Here is a 15845-nt window from a genome sequence, read left to right on the forward strand (position 1 = left end):
ATCAGGATTCTTCCTCAAGGTAGAAATCATTCTTTAAACACGTGTGTGACTTTGTATTTATTCAGGTTCTTCAGGGCATCTATTTGTTCAGTGCTCACATCAATAATCAGATGTTCTATTGTTACATATTGTTTCATTTTGTTTTTTTAATAAGTAATGATGGAGTTCTGAAGTTATGTATCAAACTAAGGGAAAATTATTCTAAAATTATGGAAATTGTGAAATGACTGATTCATTTCAAAAATATTAATATATAATAGCAATGCTTCCCTTCCCATCCCTTTACAGTTATCTGCTTTTTGGGGAGTTTTTATCTCTCTCTGTAGACACAATCACACATACCACGTTTCTGTATACATCGCTCCATTCTAAATGTCTTTTAGTGCTTCTGAGACTGACTGATGTAAGATGTTATTTTGAACATGCCAAAGCATCTAAACGGCTCCAGTCTTTTCTTTTCTGCCTGCATTCCTTGATAAGTGGCAAAGCTTCCCACTTATCAGTCACTCAAAGTGACTGTAGCTGTCACTTGTGTACAAAGCGCAATCAGTTTGGAAGCGGAGACACCAGCATTTTTCTTCTCAGCTTGAAGCAAACACGTTTTGACTGCTAGTCATTCAATTTTAAAGCATCCTCAATTAGGGGCGGATGAAGATATAAAGAAAACACATCCTAAACACCTCCACGAGGCAAGAGCAAAATTTTATTGTTATCTCTTGACTTACCTTCCACCGCACAATCCCGCCTTTCTTTCTAGCTACAGAACCCTGGTGCTCCTGACAACTCCCTTTCTAGCGCACCAACAGACTCCATTAACACTCGCTGGAGCTCTCTGAGGGCCTGCTTGGGCTCTTCTTTTGCTCTTTATCCCTCATCACCCCTTAGAACATCAAATGATTTACCTAAAAGTTAAAACCCTTCTTTAGATTCGATTTCTGGAATACTGAGTGGCTTCTTTCCAATGGAAACATAGCATCCAAGTGAAGAATCAGAGGAGGAGAAAATTTATATAAAAATAATAACTATGAAGGGACCAAAAATAAATTGACAAGGGCAGAGGAAATAATGAGTTGAGAAGTTCAAATAGATGGTTAAGCAACAGCTATGGATGTGGGTATTAACAAATTTGTGAAAAAGAACACAGAAGCAGTGAGTGAAAGCATAGAGGACAGAAGTGAAAAGGGTACACTCAACAGAACTTTATGTGAGGTGTTTTTTTTTTAAATATTTATTTATTCCCTTTTGTTGCCCTTGTTGTTTTATTGTTGTAGTTAGTATTGATGTCGTCGTTGTTGGATAGGACAGAGAGAAATGGAGAGAGGTGGAGAGAAAGACAGACACCTGCAGACTAGCTTCACTGCTTGTGAAGCAACTCCCCTGCAGGTGGGGAGCCGGAGACTTGAACCAATATCCTTAGGCTGATCCTTGATCCTTGTGCTTTGTGCCACATGCTCTTAACCTGCTGCACTACTGCCGGACTCCCTGAGAGGTTTTGACAGAAGACATATTTTTAAATGTTCCTTTTGGTAATAAAGAGAAATAAAATGGAAAAGATGCATAGAAATGTGAATATGTGCATCTCACATATTAATATGAGCATCTAACTGAATATGCATATATGATATCAGAATTAACTTATTACTTTACCTTTGAGTTAGACATATATTAGCAATAAATGTCCGGATACATTTATCTTTTAGTTTTCTGATTAGGAATAACAACATTGGGGGCCGGGCGGTAGCGCAGTGGGTTAAGTGCAGGTGGCGCAAAGTGCAAGGACCTGCGTAAGGATCCCAGTTTGAGCCCCTGGCTCCCCACCTGTAGGGGAGTCACTTCATGAGCGGTGAAGCAGGTCTGCAGGTGTCTGTCTTTCTCACCCCCTCTCTCTCTCTTCTCCTCCTCTCTCCATTTCTCTCTGTCCTATCCAACAACAACAACATCAATGGCAACAATAACGACAACAACAGGGCAACAAAATGGGAAAAATGGTCTCCAGGAGCAGTGGATTCGTAAGCCCCAGCAATGACCCTGGAAGCAAAAAAGAAGAAAGAAAGAAAGAAAGAAAGAAAGAAAGAAAGAAAGAAAGAAAGAAAGAAAGAAAGAAAGAAAGGAATAACAACATTGTGAGCATTCCATAATTATTTTAAAGATTTCTTTCTTGTATAAACCTGGCATCCTATCTATTTAGAATCTAGGTAAAGATTCAGTTATATGGGGCTGGGAAGACAACATAATGGTTCTGCAAAAGACTCCCATGCCTGAGACTCCAAGGTCCTAGGTTCAATCCTCAGCACCACCATAAGCCAGTGAGCAGTACTATGGTGTGTCTCTGTCTCTCTCCCTCTCTCTCCCACCTCTCTCTCTCTCTCTCTCTCTCTCTCTCTATATATATATATATATATATATATATATATATATATATATATATGGATTTAGTTATATGAAATAATTACTATGAGAAACATTATCTTTCCTTCATTTCCAAGTACTTCATCTTTCTCCTGGTTTTACTGCACAAAGTATTGAATAAAACTAAGTAACTTTCTGGAAAATAATCCAGTCACATTTGTAAGAACAGTTTATTTGTTTGGTCAGTTTTGTTCATTTTGAATAAAGGCAGAGATAGAATGTGAAAGAGACCACAGCAATGACACTTCCTTCCATGCATTGGAGACTGAGCTCAAATCTGGGCTATGCCCATGGCAAAGCAGCACACTATCCAATCGAGTTATTTTGCCAACCTGAGTCAGAATAGGTTTGACATGGTTTGACAAGACTAATTACTTTTATTTTCTAAAGATCAGCTGAATCAAGTCACTACTGTTAACCTAAGGAGTTAGAAAGGCACCTCTTAATGTTATACTCTACTCAAATTGGGCAGTTCTTGGAATCTCTCACACATCCCTCAGATATTATCATCTGTAAAACAGGTAAGGCCATAACCAATTATGATAATTATATAAAATGACCTTTTGCAAAGTGCCAAACACTTAATAGTACTGCTTCTTATCACATGTGTGTGTGTGTGTGTGTGTGTGTGTGTGCAATCACATATATGATTTTACAAATCACATAGAGTATGAGGGAGTATGGGTTATCTATTTTTATGGCTTCTTAAACACCTTTTTTTCATTCCTTTGAGAAAATTACAGCCTTGCTCATTATTTTGTACACTACAGGGTGGTTAATGTCCCCATGTTATTCATGCATTCAGCCACATATTCAATAAATATTTTGTGTTCTTTATGATGTTCCAGGAATTATTATCAGTGCTTCTGGTATAGCAATGGCCAAGACAAAACTTTGACCCCCATAGAACTTACGCCAAGTATGTGCATGGTGGTTAGGTAGGGGTACAACACAGATCAAGTATGTGAAAGAGCTGTAAACACTTGGCTAAGAAGAAAAGCTATGTTAGAAATCAAAGCTGAGGGACTCAGGCAGCAGCACAGCAGTTTAAGCGCACTTGGCACAAAGCGCAAGGACCTGTGTAAGGATCCTGGTTAGAGCCCCCGGCACCTGCAAGGGAGTTGCTTCACAGGCGATGAAGCAGGTCTGCAGGTGTTTATCTTTCTCTCCCCCCCCCCCCGTCTTCTCCTTCTCTCTCCATTTCTTTCTGTCTTTTCCAACAACAATGGCATCAATAACAACAATAAGTACAACAACAATAAAAAAGGGCAACAAAAAGGGAAAATAAGTAAATAAATAAATAGAAATCAGAGCCAACCAGGTACTGCAAGAACTGTTTTGGATTGGGTTTTCAGAGATAAACGGATTGGCAGTGGTCTAATCAAGTACAGTGGTCTAATCAAGTGCAGTCCTTTGGGAGAATGTCATTAGAAAAATATATGAAGTCCTATTACTGGATAAATGTATCTAGACAAGAAAAATACATGGCAAAATTCTCTGCCTCTATGTTGCTTATTCTATCTTCCCACCAAAGAAACTATATCAATAGCATACAGTGCACAACAAAACTTAGCACTGCAGGGATTAGTTGGGAGACTCTCAATCTATCCAGATGAAAAATGGCCTTGAGCAGTAAAGTTGCACATGTGTAGTGGTCCCCACCTTTCTCTCTCCCTCTCCCCTCCCCTCCCCCTCTCCTGCTCTCTCCCTCTCCTCTTTCTCTTTTACCTCCAGGGTTATCACTGAGGCTTGGTCCCAGCACTATGAATCCACTATTCCTGGTGGCTATTTTTTTCCATCTTATTACATAGGCCAGAGAGAAACTGAGAGAGGAGGGGGAGATAGAGAGGGAAAGAGACAGACATCTGTAGGCCTGCTTCACATCTTGTGAAGCAGACCACCTGCAGGTGGGGAGTAAGGGCTCAAACCCAGATCCTTGTGTAGGTCCTTGTGCTTTGTACTATATGCATGTCTGCCTGCCCCCCATCTTCTCTCTCTTTCTTACTCTCTTTCTCTCTCTCTTGACTGGATTTATTCTGTAGAGTTTGACACAGTTTATGGAGATCATAGGCAAATAACATGAGGGGAAAAACTGGAGTCTTAGTAAGGCACAAAGCTACACAGCAGAGAAATGAGTGGGGCCTTTTTAGACTATACTGTGTACGATACATAGATTCATATTTTAATGAAAAAACCATTTATTAATTTAAAAAATATGTTGTTTAACATCTGCACTCAACCAGGTGCACCACCGCCTGGCCCCAATATTTTGTTTATTTTAATGAGGAGGGGGCATTGCTCAGCGCTGGCTGATAGTGGTGCTGGAGACTAAACTTGAGACTTCAGAGCCTGAGACAGGAACAGTCTTTTGCATAACCATTATGCTATTCCCCCTGCTCATCATTTATTGATTTTCAACTCTGAGGATTAACCAGTGGGTAAATAGGTAAGTGTGTATCCTCGCATACAAATGGGTGTGTGTGAGTGTGAGCGCATGTATGTGTACACACACACGCACACACACACACGCACATGCACGCACACGCGCACACGCACACACACACACACGCACACACACACATGCACATTTAATATATATTTAAACAGAAGGAGAGCAAGAATTGGCAGCTGGGAGTGAGAGGCAATGTCATTCTCATCTGACAAGGCAAGTGTTAAAAGGAGCTATTTATAGTTGGCTGCACAAGAAGAGGGGTGTTAAATAAACTAGCATTTGAAAGTACCTATAGGAAGGACTTAAATGACTTGTACCACGACTATGCCAGAAAAGGAAGAGCAACAGGAGATGTGCCGAGAGCAACCAGGGAGCTAGGCAAATCTTGATTCCATGTGGACACCTGAGGTTAGTATGTCAGAAGTAGCACTACAGGTACATCTTTAATATACAGAAGGACGACAAGGATACTATCGCAAGGCTTGAAATATTTTCCAGTAGCTTCTGAATGAAAGAATTGTGCACACTAGACAGACTGGGCTCTGCGAGGCTGCTCTCATTATGTCACAATACTCTGGGACACGCAGCACGTGTTATAGCAATAATAACTAAAATACATATATGCACATCAGCCTATCTGTCTAGCTCTGCCACTTCTCTACAGAGAAGGCATGTCTAGACAGAGAAATGTGAATGAATGAAATTGTCATTAGGGAACTGTCAAGGGACCTATTAAAAACAAAACAAAACAAAAAGGAAGTCCAAAGCATTTTAAAGTGGTGACCTCTCACTTAAAGAACAAAGCTGCTGCTGTCCAGTCTTTGAGAGAGAGCGGCTGGTATTCTCAAATGCAAGGTCTGCTTTGAGAAAGTAGAAGGGAAGTCATGCTTAGCATCCCTTATCTGTCTGTATCTCCCTATTTTATCATTTAATAATCATTCACTGGCTCCAAACTGTGTCCTGTCCAGTTATGAAATTAAATCAGCAGTTAATTTCACAGGGCAAAACCATTTTGTTGCTCAAGTAGTTAATGCATTTCTGTCCCAGGTTTAAATGCTACCTTAATTGCATGGTGTTTATTCTTGGCATTTCCAGTCTCCTAAAGAGACAAGGTTATTTTGCAATCTCTTGTGCTCATAATGTGCGTGGGGTGTTGTTAAGGGGGCAAAATGTTTCCAACTTACCACATTCAGAGAAAGAAATCATAAACCAGCAGGTCAGTCAAGTGCTGTTATTTCACCTTTAACGTCATTGTGTTTTCAATACAGTATTTCACCAGATTTCCTTCTGCATACTTTATCTAGAATTACCAAAAACTCTTAGTGAACTCAGAGAATCTGGGTTCCAATAAAATGAAGCCTTTATTGCAGGTAGGTTGAGACCACGACTGCAACTTAATCATTCAGTTGTAAATAAGTCAACATATTTTTACATCGCAGGAAGAAGTTACTATGGAAAGAAAACTCATTTTGAAACTTTGGGCCATTAAGTCTGCAGTAGCAGAATATCAGTGAGATAAAAAGGAACTGAGCCAAGACTCTGGAAACTTGGTGCACAGCCACCATTTCCACAACGAACAACTTGTGTGACATTGGGGAAGATCTTCTAACCTTCTAGGTCACAGTTTGCACACATCAAAGTGAAAGATAAGTCTAAATAAAGGCTTGCTAGAGAGCGCTTGGAGTTTTAAAAATCACAGGAATTAGGACTACTGAACCCACAGTTTTTAATGGCTTGCTATCTAGATTATATTCTTTTTCTCCTAAAAGGTCTACCCTTGCTGGAAGTAGATATTAAATTTTCAACCATGAGAACTAAAAAGAGAGAAATTGCTAATGACTTGGGCACACAATCTTAGTGATTTGTAGTCACTACGTTCCAGGCACAATCTACTTTTATCCTTAGACGAAGTGGGTTTGACTTAGATTTTCTAAGTCCCATTTACTGGATGGGGAACGATGAAACTCAGAGGGGTTAAGCAATCTCCCCACAGTCTTACACACAGCAGATGTCGTGTGGAGATACAGAGACTAGATTTGGGTATGTCCAATTCCAGACAACATTGGTACAATCTACCTTAAGAAAATCCTTTAGGCAAACAAACAAACAAAAAATATTGAATACAGTGAAACATAAACCTATACTACCTGACAAGTCAAGATCTCCCTTATATGTTATGAAATGTACACGGACCCACTGAGAACCAAGAAGCCAGAGGTGTCCATTGCTCTATGCTTCACTTCAGACAGAACCTGTGACCCAAAGCTGCTATCAGTCCTGCACGTCAATCAGAAACAATAATGAAGGTATGATGTTCTTCCAGCCCAAGGGCCCAGGACCTGCATGATGAGTCCACTATTCCCAATGGTCTCTCTTTTTTTAATATTGTTTTCTCTTTATTTGATAGGACAGAGAGTGAGAGGTGGGGGGGGACAGAGAAGGACAGAGACACAGAAATACCTGCAGTACTTGCTTCACTGCTCATGAAGCCTCCCCTCCTGCAGGTAGGAAGCAGGAGTTACAACAAGGATCCTTACACATAGTAACTTGTGCACTTACCCAAATGCACCATTGCCTGGCCCCTTTGATCAAAGATTTCAATTGAATGACATGTACTTTGATGGATATATGCACCTCCCCCCATGTTCATAGCAGCTTTATTCACAATAGCAAAAAAACTGGAAACAACTAAAATGTCCTTCCACAGATGACCAGATAAAAAAAAGTTATGGGGCATATACTCAACAGAGTATTGTGCAGCAATGAAAAGGATGATATTGTGTCCTCTGAGATAAAGTGGATGGAACTGCAGAAGATGATGCTCAGTGAAGGAAGTAAGGGGGTGAAGGACAACTACAGAGTGGTTTCACTCGTATGTAGACAACTGAATATACAAATGGAGGAAGAATATCAACCTTTTTTCAGGACTATGAGAGAAATATAGTGGTTATCTATGAGGATGGGCCACAGACCTTTGGTGACATGAGTGGTTAAAAATAAAGAAATAAAATAAAGAAACAAAAAAAAAAGAAAGAAAGAAAGAAAGAAAAGAAAAAGGGGCCAGGCAGTGGTGCAACTGGTTAACCACACACATTACAGTGCGCAAGGACCCAGGTTCAGGTCCCTGGTCCCCACCTGCAGGGGGAAAGCTTCACAAGTGGTGAAGCAGAGCTGCAGGTGTCTCTCTCCCTCTCTCTTCCCTCTATACCCTCCTCTTCTCCCTCTCAATTTCTGTCTTTATCCAATAATAAGTAAATAAATAAAATTTAAAATATAAAAATATTTTTAAAAAGAGAAAACTGATAGAAGAAAAGGGTGGGGAAGCATTCTGTAAAGAAACACAATACGGGTCTACGTGGCAGAAGAAAAAAATGTGCTCTCCATTTTTAATCTTCTATTTCTATACTGGCTTTTACATCAGTATTTCCCATAACTAAACAATCTTTCAACAGTATAAATAACTCAAATATACTGTCACCATCATAACTGTGAAGTGTGCGCAAGAATTTCCCAAATTAACCATTTGTAAAACATACTTCAGGACTATGCTTTTAGTTAATGAACATAATAGCACCTGCAAGGTTTCAAACTGTTCATTATGCTTTACTTGCCTGAAACATTTATCTGTTTCCCAGACTTCAAAAAAGTACTGTGTGATGGATATTTTGACTCCCTCAAAAAAACGTTCACCTGCAATAACGTTTTCAACAAACACACCGACCTGCTATCTCAACACCACTTAAATGCTTCCCTCAAATTACTGTCAGTGTGATATCATTTTCTTTCTTTCTTACTTTCTTTCTTTCTTTCTTTTTTTTTTTTTTTTTGCCTCCAGGGTTATTGATGGGGCTCGGTGCCTGCACCATGAATCCACTGCTCCTGGAGGCCATTTTTTCCCTTTTGTTGCCCTGGTTATTTTATTGTTGTAGTTATTATTATCGCTGTTGTTGGGTAGGACAGAGAGAAATGGAGAGAGGAGGAGAAGACAGAGAGGGGGAGAGAAAGATAGACACCTGCAGACCTGCTTCACTGCCTATGAAGCGACTCCCCTGTAGGTGGGTAGCCGGGGCTCGAACCGGGATTCTTATGCAGGTCTTTGCGCTTTGCGCCACATGCGCTTAAACTGCTGCGCCACTGCCCATCATTTTCTTTAGGGACTATTGGTTACTGCTTTTGTATTTTTTTCCCCTTAAACTCTGGGGACCCAGTGGAGGCTAACAACTTACTATTCTGAACAAGAGAAATCCTAAATTTTGAGAACTCTTAAGACTAAGCAAACCTTTTTTTTTTTAGTAATCAGAAAACTTTGTGAGACTGAAAATAAATCATAATAAGAGCCAGAAAAACTCTAGCTACCACTAATATGATCTTGAACAAGTCATTAAACTCAGCTTCAGTGCTCTGAGACACTTGATACAGTTATGTCATTTCTGGAACACATGATTTTTACACCACCCTTTAATATTTTTAAATGCCCAAACAAAACAATACAGGACTCCAGATCTTGGAGCAAGAAATCCCTCCATTTCTACGTCTTATCATTATGACAAAAATTCAGAGTACGTAGTAGGAACACTATGGTCAGAATTATGGAAATATTTCCAAAAGGTTTCATATCTCTAAACCTGTACTCATCACCAGCGGGGTTTGGCTGAACTTCATGAAGCTCAGTGCAGCTTCAGACTACAGATCAAGCACACTCCTGATATGGATACACAGGTAATAAATGCCTGCTAGGTTAGAAATCTGCTGCTTATCTTTTCAGACAAGGAGGGCAAACGCTCCTGGTTAGAACACCACACGGATGGTCCCCACTGAAGCTATGACCAGCTCACTTTAATTCAGGGAGGACAAGAAAGAGTGAATCCACATATGGTCATATATTCCAGGGCAAAGGAACTGAATGTATCGTACCCAACTAAATAAGATGGGATAAATTCTGTAGACAAAGAAGTCTAAAGATGATTAATGCACAGATGAAATAATTTTGACATGTTTGATGCTGTCATTTATGATATTTACACTTAATAAAATATTTTGGATTCTCAAGATATAACTTCAAAAGAATGATGAATTTCTTCCCAGAAATGTGGCAGTTGCTTCCAGATGGAAGATGTTAAAGTAGGGTTGGATTCGTAGCGCCATGAATTAGATTCCTGTTCTCCCTGGCAACTTACTTTTTTCCATTAGTTATCAATTCAGCTGCTTTTTTTTTTGGGGGGGGGTCCCCTTCTTAATGGATGCTTCCCATTCAAATGACTTTCCACATAAGGAAATAAAACCTGGAGTTCACAGATTCTCTCTGTTTTGGTTTCTCCAGGCAACACTAAGAGCAAAATCTGACTGGGATGCCAAATAATCTCCCTTCTTGCTTTCTACCTTTGCCATGCATAGCTCTTGGGATCATAGGGGAACAGTTCTCTCTGCTGCCTGCCACTCTCTAGGTGACAAGCTGCTGTCCCTTTCTGCTCTACACCCTGTCTAGCTTCCTCATAAAGGACACTTACAGGTACATTTTAAACATTAACGAGAGGAAGTCAAGCATCCCTAGCATGTCCCTCCACCCCTCACCCCATAATCTCCACTCCACATGGTGAAAATTACTGCCAGCTTGCTCAGACTGAGGCTCCCTGACACAGCAGGGCCTGTGACAGTCACCCTGTATGAGATCCCCAGGTGTGTAGGGTGGTACATGGGTGGGGAGTAGGGACAGGGAAGGCGCAATGAGCCAGGAATTAGGCTGTCATTTGTATTTTATTAGTCATTTCAGTTGAGTCATCTAAGAATGAAAGAAAGGAAATACCCATTCTCTTAACTGGAAGTAAGTATGAAATTGTGATTTCTGACCTGGATCTGTTGCTGAAGCAAATTGATTTTGTGTTGCTGCTGCAGAAGCTGCTGCTGTTGTCTTGCAATCTGTGAAGAAATTGCACATGGGAGAAAAAAAATATGTAAAAGCATATTGTAGTCCCAGGGGGGAAATTACTAGTGTCAGTTTCCCAAAGTTTGATTTGACACTTATTAGGACAATGAAAATGTGCCTGTGCCCCTCGTCCCAGCAATTTTCTTTCTTTTTTATTTCTAATATTTCTTTCTTTATTTAATAGAGATGGAGAGAAATTGAGAAGGGGGGAGATAGAGAGGGAAAGTGACAGAGACACCTATAGCCCCTACTCCATGACCTGTGAAGCTTTTCCCCCTGCACCTGGGTCCTTGAGCACTGTAGTGTATGCACTCAACCAGGTGCGCTACCATCTGGCCCCGCAATTCTTTTCTAAGTATGATCACACACGGTGTCCGGGGTTCACACACATGTATGCTTCTTTGAATTTAAGACAAATGAAGCCTTTGACACTACCACAGTGATTCAGCTCAGTAGGCAATGTTAAGAGTTTTAGAAAACTCTTAAATCCAGGAGATTAAAATGTCATCTCTGATGTTTTTACTCCTTTGCTATAAGAGCAATGTACAAACAGGGCTGCTGTGACCAAGGAGTCCAGAGGAGCACAATGTTGTGTGAGATGTGTTGTTTCTGAGTAAACACCATGCTCCTTTCTGCCTCCTACAGCCTCCCAACCTGAGAACTCCACTCTTTCATGCCATGCTACATTCTGCTCTCATTATTAGCACGATGCTTAATAAAGTCACTGATCACTTCCACTTGTAGAGATTTTGCTGTGTTTATACAGTCTTCACTAAATGATTTTCCTCTCACCAGAACTCAACATTTAAAAATGTTTCCCCTTGATTCTGAGCTCACTTCATTAGCTGCTGTGGTATCACAAGCCCCTGCTTTTCTGTTCATTTTTTCTCGGTAGCCTTCAATGCTTCTATGACACTGTTCGGTGCCACAGTTGTTTCTATGGCTGGGTTTCAGATCTATTCTTTTTCTCTATACCTATTGTCACATGGATGTCAAATGTTTATGTATTTGTTTCTGTAACCTAGATCTTAAGCTTTATGTTTCAGACCTATTTTTCTAGTGACATTTTCCCAAAGGAATGTCAAATTTAACAGGTTCAAAACCAAACTCAGTAAGGATCATGTAAGGAGCATTATAAGTCAAGAGTAGCACAAAAGTTCCTGTTATTTGCTTTCATAGTGTCAACATTCACTTAATATGATGCCACAAGCTAGGATTTTATATTTGTTTTTCTTTTTAATTACTCCCATTCTTGTAGAAAATGAACATATGACAATGAATGAGATACAGGGTAATTTTAAACTTTATTACATGCTGCAGAGTAGGGAAATTTGAAAAGTTTGCATTTTATTTATTTGTTTATTTATTCACTTGTTGGATAGAGACAGAGAGGAAAATGAGATGGAAGTAGGACATAGGGAGAGACAGAGAGAGACAACTGCAGCACTACTTCCCCCTTGAAGCTTCCTCCTTGCAGTTGGGAACCAGGGGCTTGAACCCAGGTTCTTGTGCACAATAACATGTGCGCTCAACCAAGTGCACCACAAAAACTGGCCCTCCCTTGCAAAGTTTCTAACCCTCATGAAACTTAGCACTTAGAAGAAAGCTCTCTTATTCTCACCATATTACAATCACCACCACTTTCATTATATAAAAAAAACTATCCTTTAACTTATGAAAAAACTCAAAAATTAGAAATAAACTGATATATATGTGCAGAGCTAATTACTCTAAATGAAAACCAAAACCTCATATTACACACCTGGGTCTACATAGCTGCATTATTACTGGGCTGTCAGAAGAGTCATGATAAGTTTTTCTGATTTTTCTATGCAAAAATGCATCATGACTTTTCCAATAAGCCAACAGTTTTTCAATTTTTCCTTATGGACACTGACACATTCATTATTATTGAATATGGTTTTTTAAAAAGCTTTTACTCAAGAAAAAAGAGAAAATGAAAGAAAAAAGTTTGTCATTCTTTTATGTAAGTCCTATTTTTTTCTCCCTTCTATCAACATAATGGCTGATATCCATTTATATGTGATTTAAGAATTTACCAAGAGGGAGTCATACAATAGCGCAAAGTGCAAGGACTGGTGTAAGGATCTCGGTTCGAGCTCCCGGATCCCCACCTGCAGGGGAGTCGCTTCACAAACAGTGAAGCTGGTCTGCAGGTGTCTATCTTTCTCTTCCCCTCTCTGTCTTCCACTCCTCTCTCCATTTCTCTCTGTCCTATCCAACAACGATGACATCAATAACAACAACAATAATAACTACAACAAAAAACAAGGGCAACAAAAGTAAATAAATATTAAAAAAAATAACTTACCAAGAGGGGCCAGGTGGGGATACACCTGACTGTACAAATCACCATGCACAAGGACCTAGGTTAAAGCCCTTGGGGTCCCTACCTGCAGGGGGGGATGCTTCACAAGCAATCAAAAAGTATCGCAGGGATCTCTCTCTTTCTCTATTTTTACTATCCCTCTAAATTTCTCTATCTCTATCCAAAATCAACACACATAGACACACGCGTGCACGCGCATGCGTGCACGCGCGTACACACACACACACACACACACAGAATTTACTGTGAAACTGAGCATTCCATATCCCTCTGAATTACTTCTGATTCAAATCAGTGTTCTCTTGGTAAAATTACTGAAACAGCCCCAAGTTGTTCTTTCTATTCCTATATCTGCTCCCTATAATCTTTTAAAAGAAGAGACTCATTTGAGATGCACTTCATCTTGGGGGTTACGGATATAGCTCACACGGTACAGTGCATGTTATCATGGGTGAGTGACCAGACTCCAGTCCCCAACCACCACATAAGAGCACCTGCATGAGGGAAGCTTTACAAGTGGTGGTATCTCTCTGCCTTCTCTCTTTTAAAAGAAAAGTTTATTTATTTATTATTGGATAAGAGACAGAGAGAAATTGAGAGGGGAGGGGGAAATAGATAAGGAGAGAGACAGAGAGACACCTGCAGTCTTGCTTCACCACTTCTGAAGCTTTCCCCCTGCAACTGGGAACCAGTGTTATGAACCTGGGTCCTTGTACAATGTAATGTGTGTGTTTAGGCAGTGTGCCACCACCTGGCCCCTTCCTCTTCCTCCTTTTTCTTCTCCCTCTCACTCTTTAAAAAAAAAAAAAAGAGAGAGTCCACTAAAAGTGGAGTATTAAGTCATACAGACATAGAGCCCCAGAGATAACTCTGATGGCAAAACAACAACAGAAAGGTCCCCCTCTCTCCATCTCCCCAAATGTGCATACGATGTCTGTCAGCCCTCTTGGGATTACATGTCCCATTACTACTCTCCTCTTTTCCTTTTCTGCTCTGCTCCTGTCACACTGTTCTCCTAAATGAAGACACCAGGTTGCTCCTACTTCCCAAGGACACACCTGCCTCTAGGTCTTTGCACTGGTCTGTCTCTCCCTCAAGAACACTCTTGTCCTAGATAAAGGCCCTGCTCACCTCCTGTGAGTTTCTACTCACAGGTCACCATGTCTGTGAGGTCTTCCGATTACCCATTCAAAAAAGCCTGCCCCCCCACCTCTCCTTCTTCCTCTCTCTCTCCTTCTCCTCTCTCTCTCCCTCTCCCCTCCCCTCCCCTCCCCTCTTCTCTCCTCTCCTCTCCTCACCTCTCCTCTTCTCTCCTCTCCTCTCCTCTCTCCCCTCCCCTCTCTCTCTCCCTTTCCCTCTCCCTTCTCTCTCTCTCCCTCTCTCCCCCTCCCCCTCTCTCTCCCCCTCCCCCTCTCTTTCCACCTGGCAACCTCATCTCTACTTCTCTGATTTATTCTATTCCATAACCCTCATCAGTGTTACTCTATTTTGCTTGCTTATTTACTACATATCACTTCTCTGGCATAAATACAAACAAGAAAGATTTTCTTTTGTCCTGTTTCCCAGAAACAGTGGCTACTCCATAGAGATCCCCGGAGCAGACATGGACTGGAGCTGACAGGCATATGGGGAGCTGGTGCAGGGCCTGTATGAGGGCTACAGTAGTAGAGTATGGACTGGCCTGTGAAGTAGGACTGAATTCTGTAGGGACTGCACAGAGTAGGGAGCACTGGGAGGCTGGTCAGAAAGAGTGCTCTCTCTCTCTCTCTTTAAATATTTTTATTATCTTTATTTTTTTGATAGAGGCAGTCAGAAATTGATAGGAAGGAGGAGATAAAGAGGGCATGAGACAGAGAGACACCTTCACCACTCATGAAGCTTTCCCCCAGCAGGTGGACATGGGGAGCTTGAACCTGGGTCCTTTGCACATTGTAATGTGTGCACTCAACCAGGTGTGTCACCATCCAGTCTCTGAAAGGGAGTTCTCAAGTCTGCATCTTAAGGAAGAAGCATGCAATGGCCTTCAGAGATTTCCCTGTGTCCTGATGGAGAGGTGAGTGGCCTAGGAGTGAGTGGCCTAGGAGTGACTGTGTGTGCAGGGGAGGGAGGATGTGGAGTGGTGGTGGTGGAGGGGGTTGTGGGTGGGAGACTCTGAGATACCTAACCAGCAATGATGAAGAGGGATGTCCTCTTAGGCTGGAGAGGCATCACTGCCCTGCATCTCTCCCATAGGGGTTACTTCTGTCAGAACTCAAGGATTTATAGAGCTCTGTGGAGAATGTCAGAGAAATAAGAGCATTCTGGAATCTTTTGAGGCTGTGGCAGGTTTGGATGGCATGTGAAAAAGAATGAAACTGTGTTCTCCGGTAATGACTGCTCAGATATTTGAGGGCAAGTGTGCTCTTGGGCTCATCAAAGGAGGGACTGTATCTAAACAAATGTTTCTGTCGTAGCTTTGTTTTCAGAGACATCTATGATTTTCTAGCATCTAGATGTCAGTAGAGGTACAAGAAAAGAAAATACATATTTGTCTGGACATTCAGAGGCAGGCATTCTCAACTCTTGTATCACAAGGACAATGCAGGGAAAATATGGTTCATATCCAAAAACATTGGCCACACATATCATTTAATCACTGCACTGAAAAAAAAAAAAAGATATCATCTTCCAAGCAGAGATGAGTCACTAGAGAAAAGAAAAATGAATTTTTT

At 40.9% G+C, this 15845-nt stretch overlaps 1 protein-coding gene across 11 annotated transcripts in view; it reads right to left on the minus strand.

The window, feature by feature from the left end:
* Positions 1–15845, minus strand: part of SOX5 (SRY-box transcription factor 5) — a 1357610-nt gene that overhangs the window by 202002 nt on the left and 1139763 nt on the right. For all 11 annotated transcript variants that reach the window (XM_060194518.1, XM_060194519.1, XM_060194513.1 and 8 more), the window contains one exon: positions 10709–10777. In XM_060194518.1, coding sequence (XP_060050501.1) covers positions 10709–10777 — 69 coding nt within the window. The remainder of the gene's footprint in view (positions 1–10708; positions 10778–15845) is intronic.

Source organism: Erinaceus europaeus, chromosome 7, assembly GCF_950295315.1.
Source record: "Erinaceus europaeus chromosome 7, mEriEur2.1, whole genome shotgun sequence".
Classification (NCBI taxonomy): domain Eukaryota; kingdom Metazoa; phylum Chordata; class Mammalia; order Eulipotyphla; family Erinaceidae; genus Erinaceus; species Erinaceus europaeus.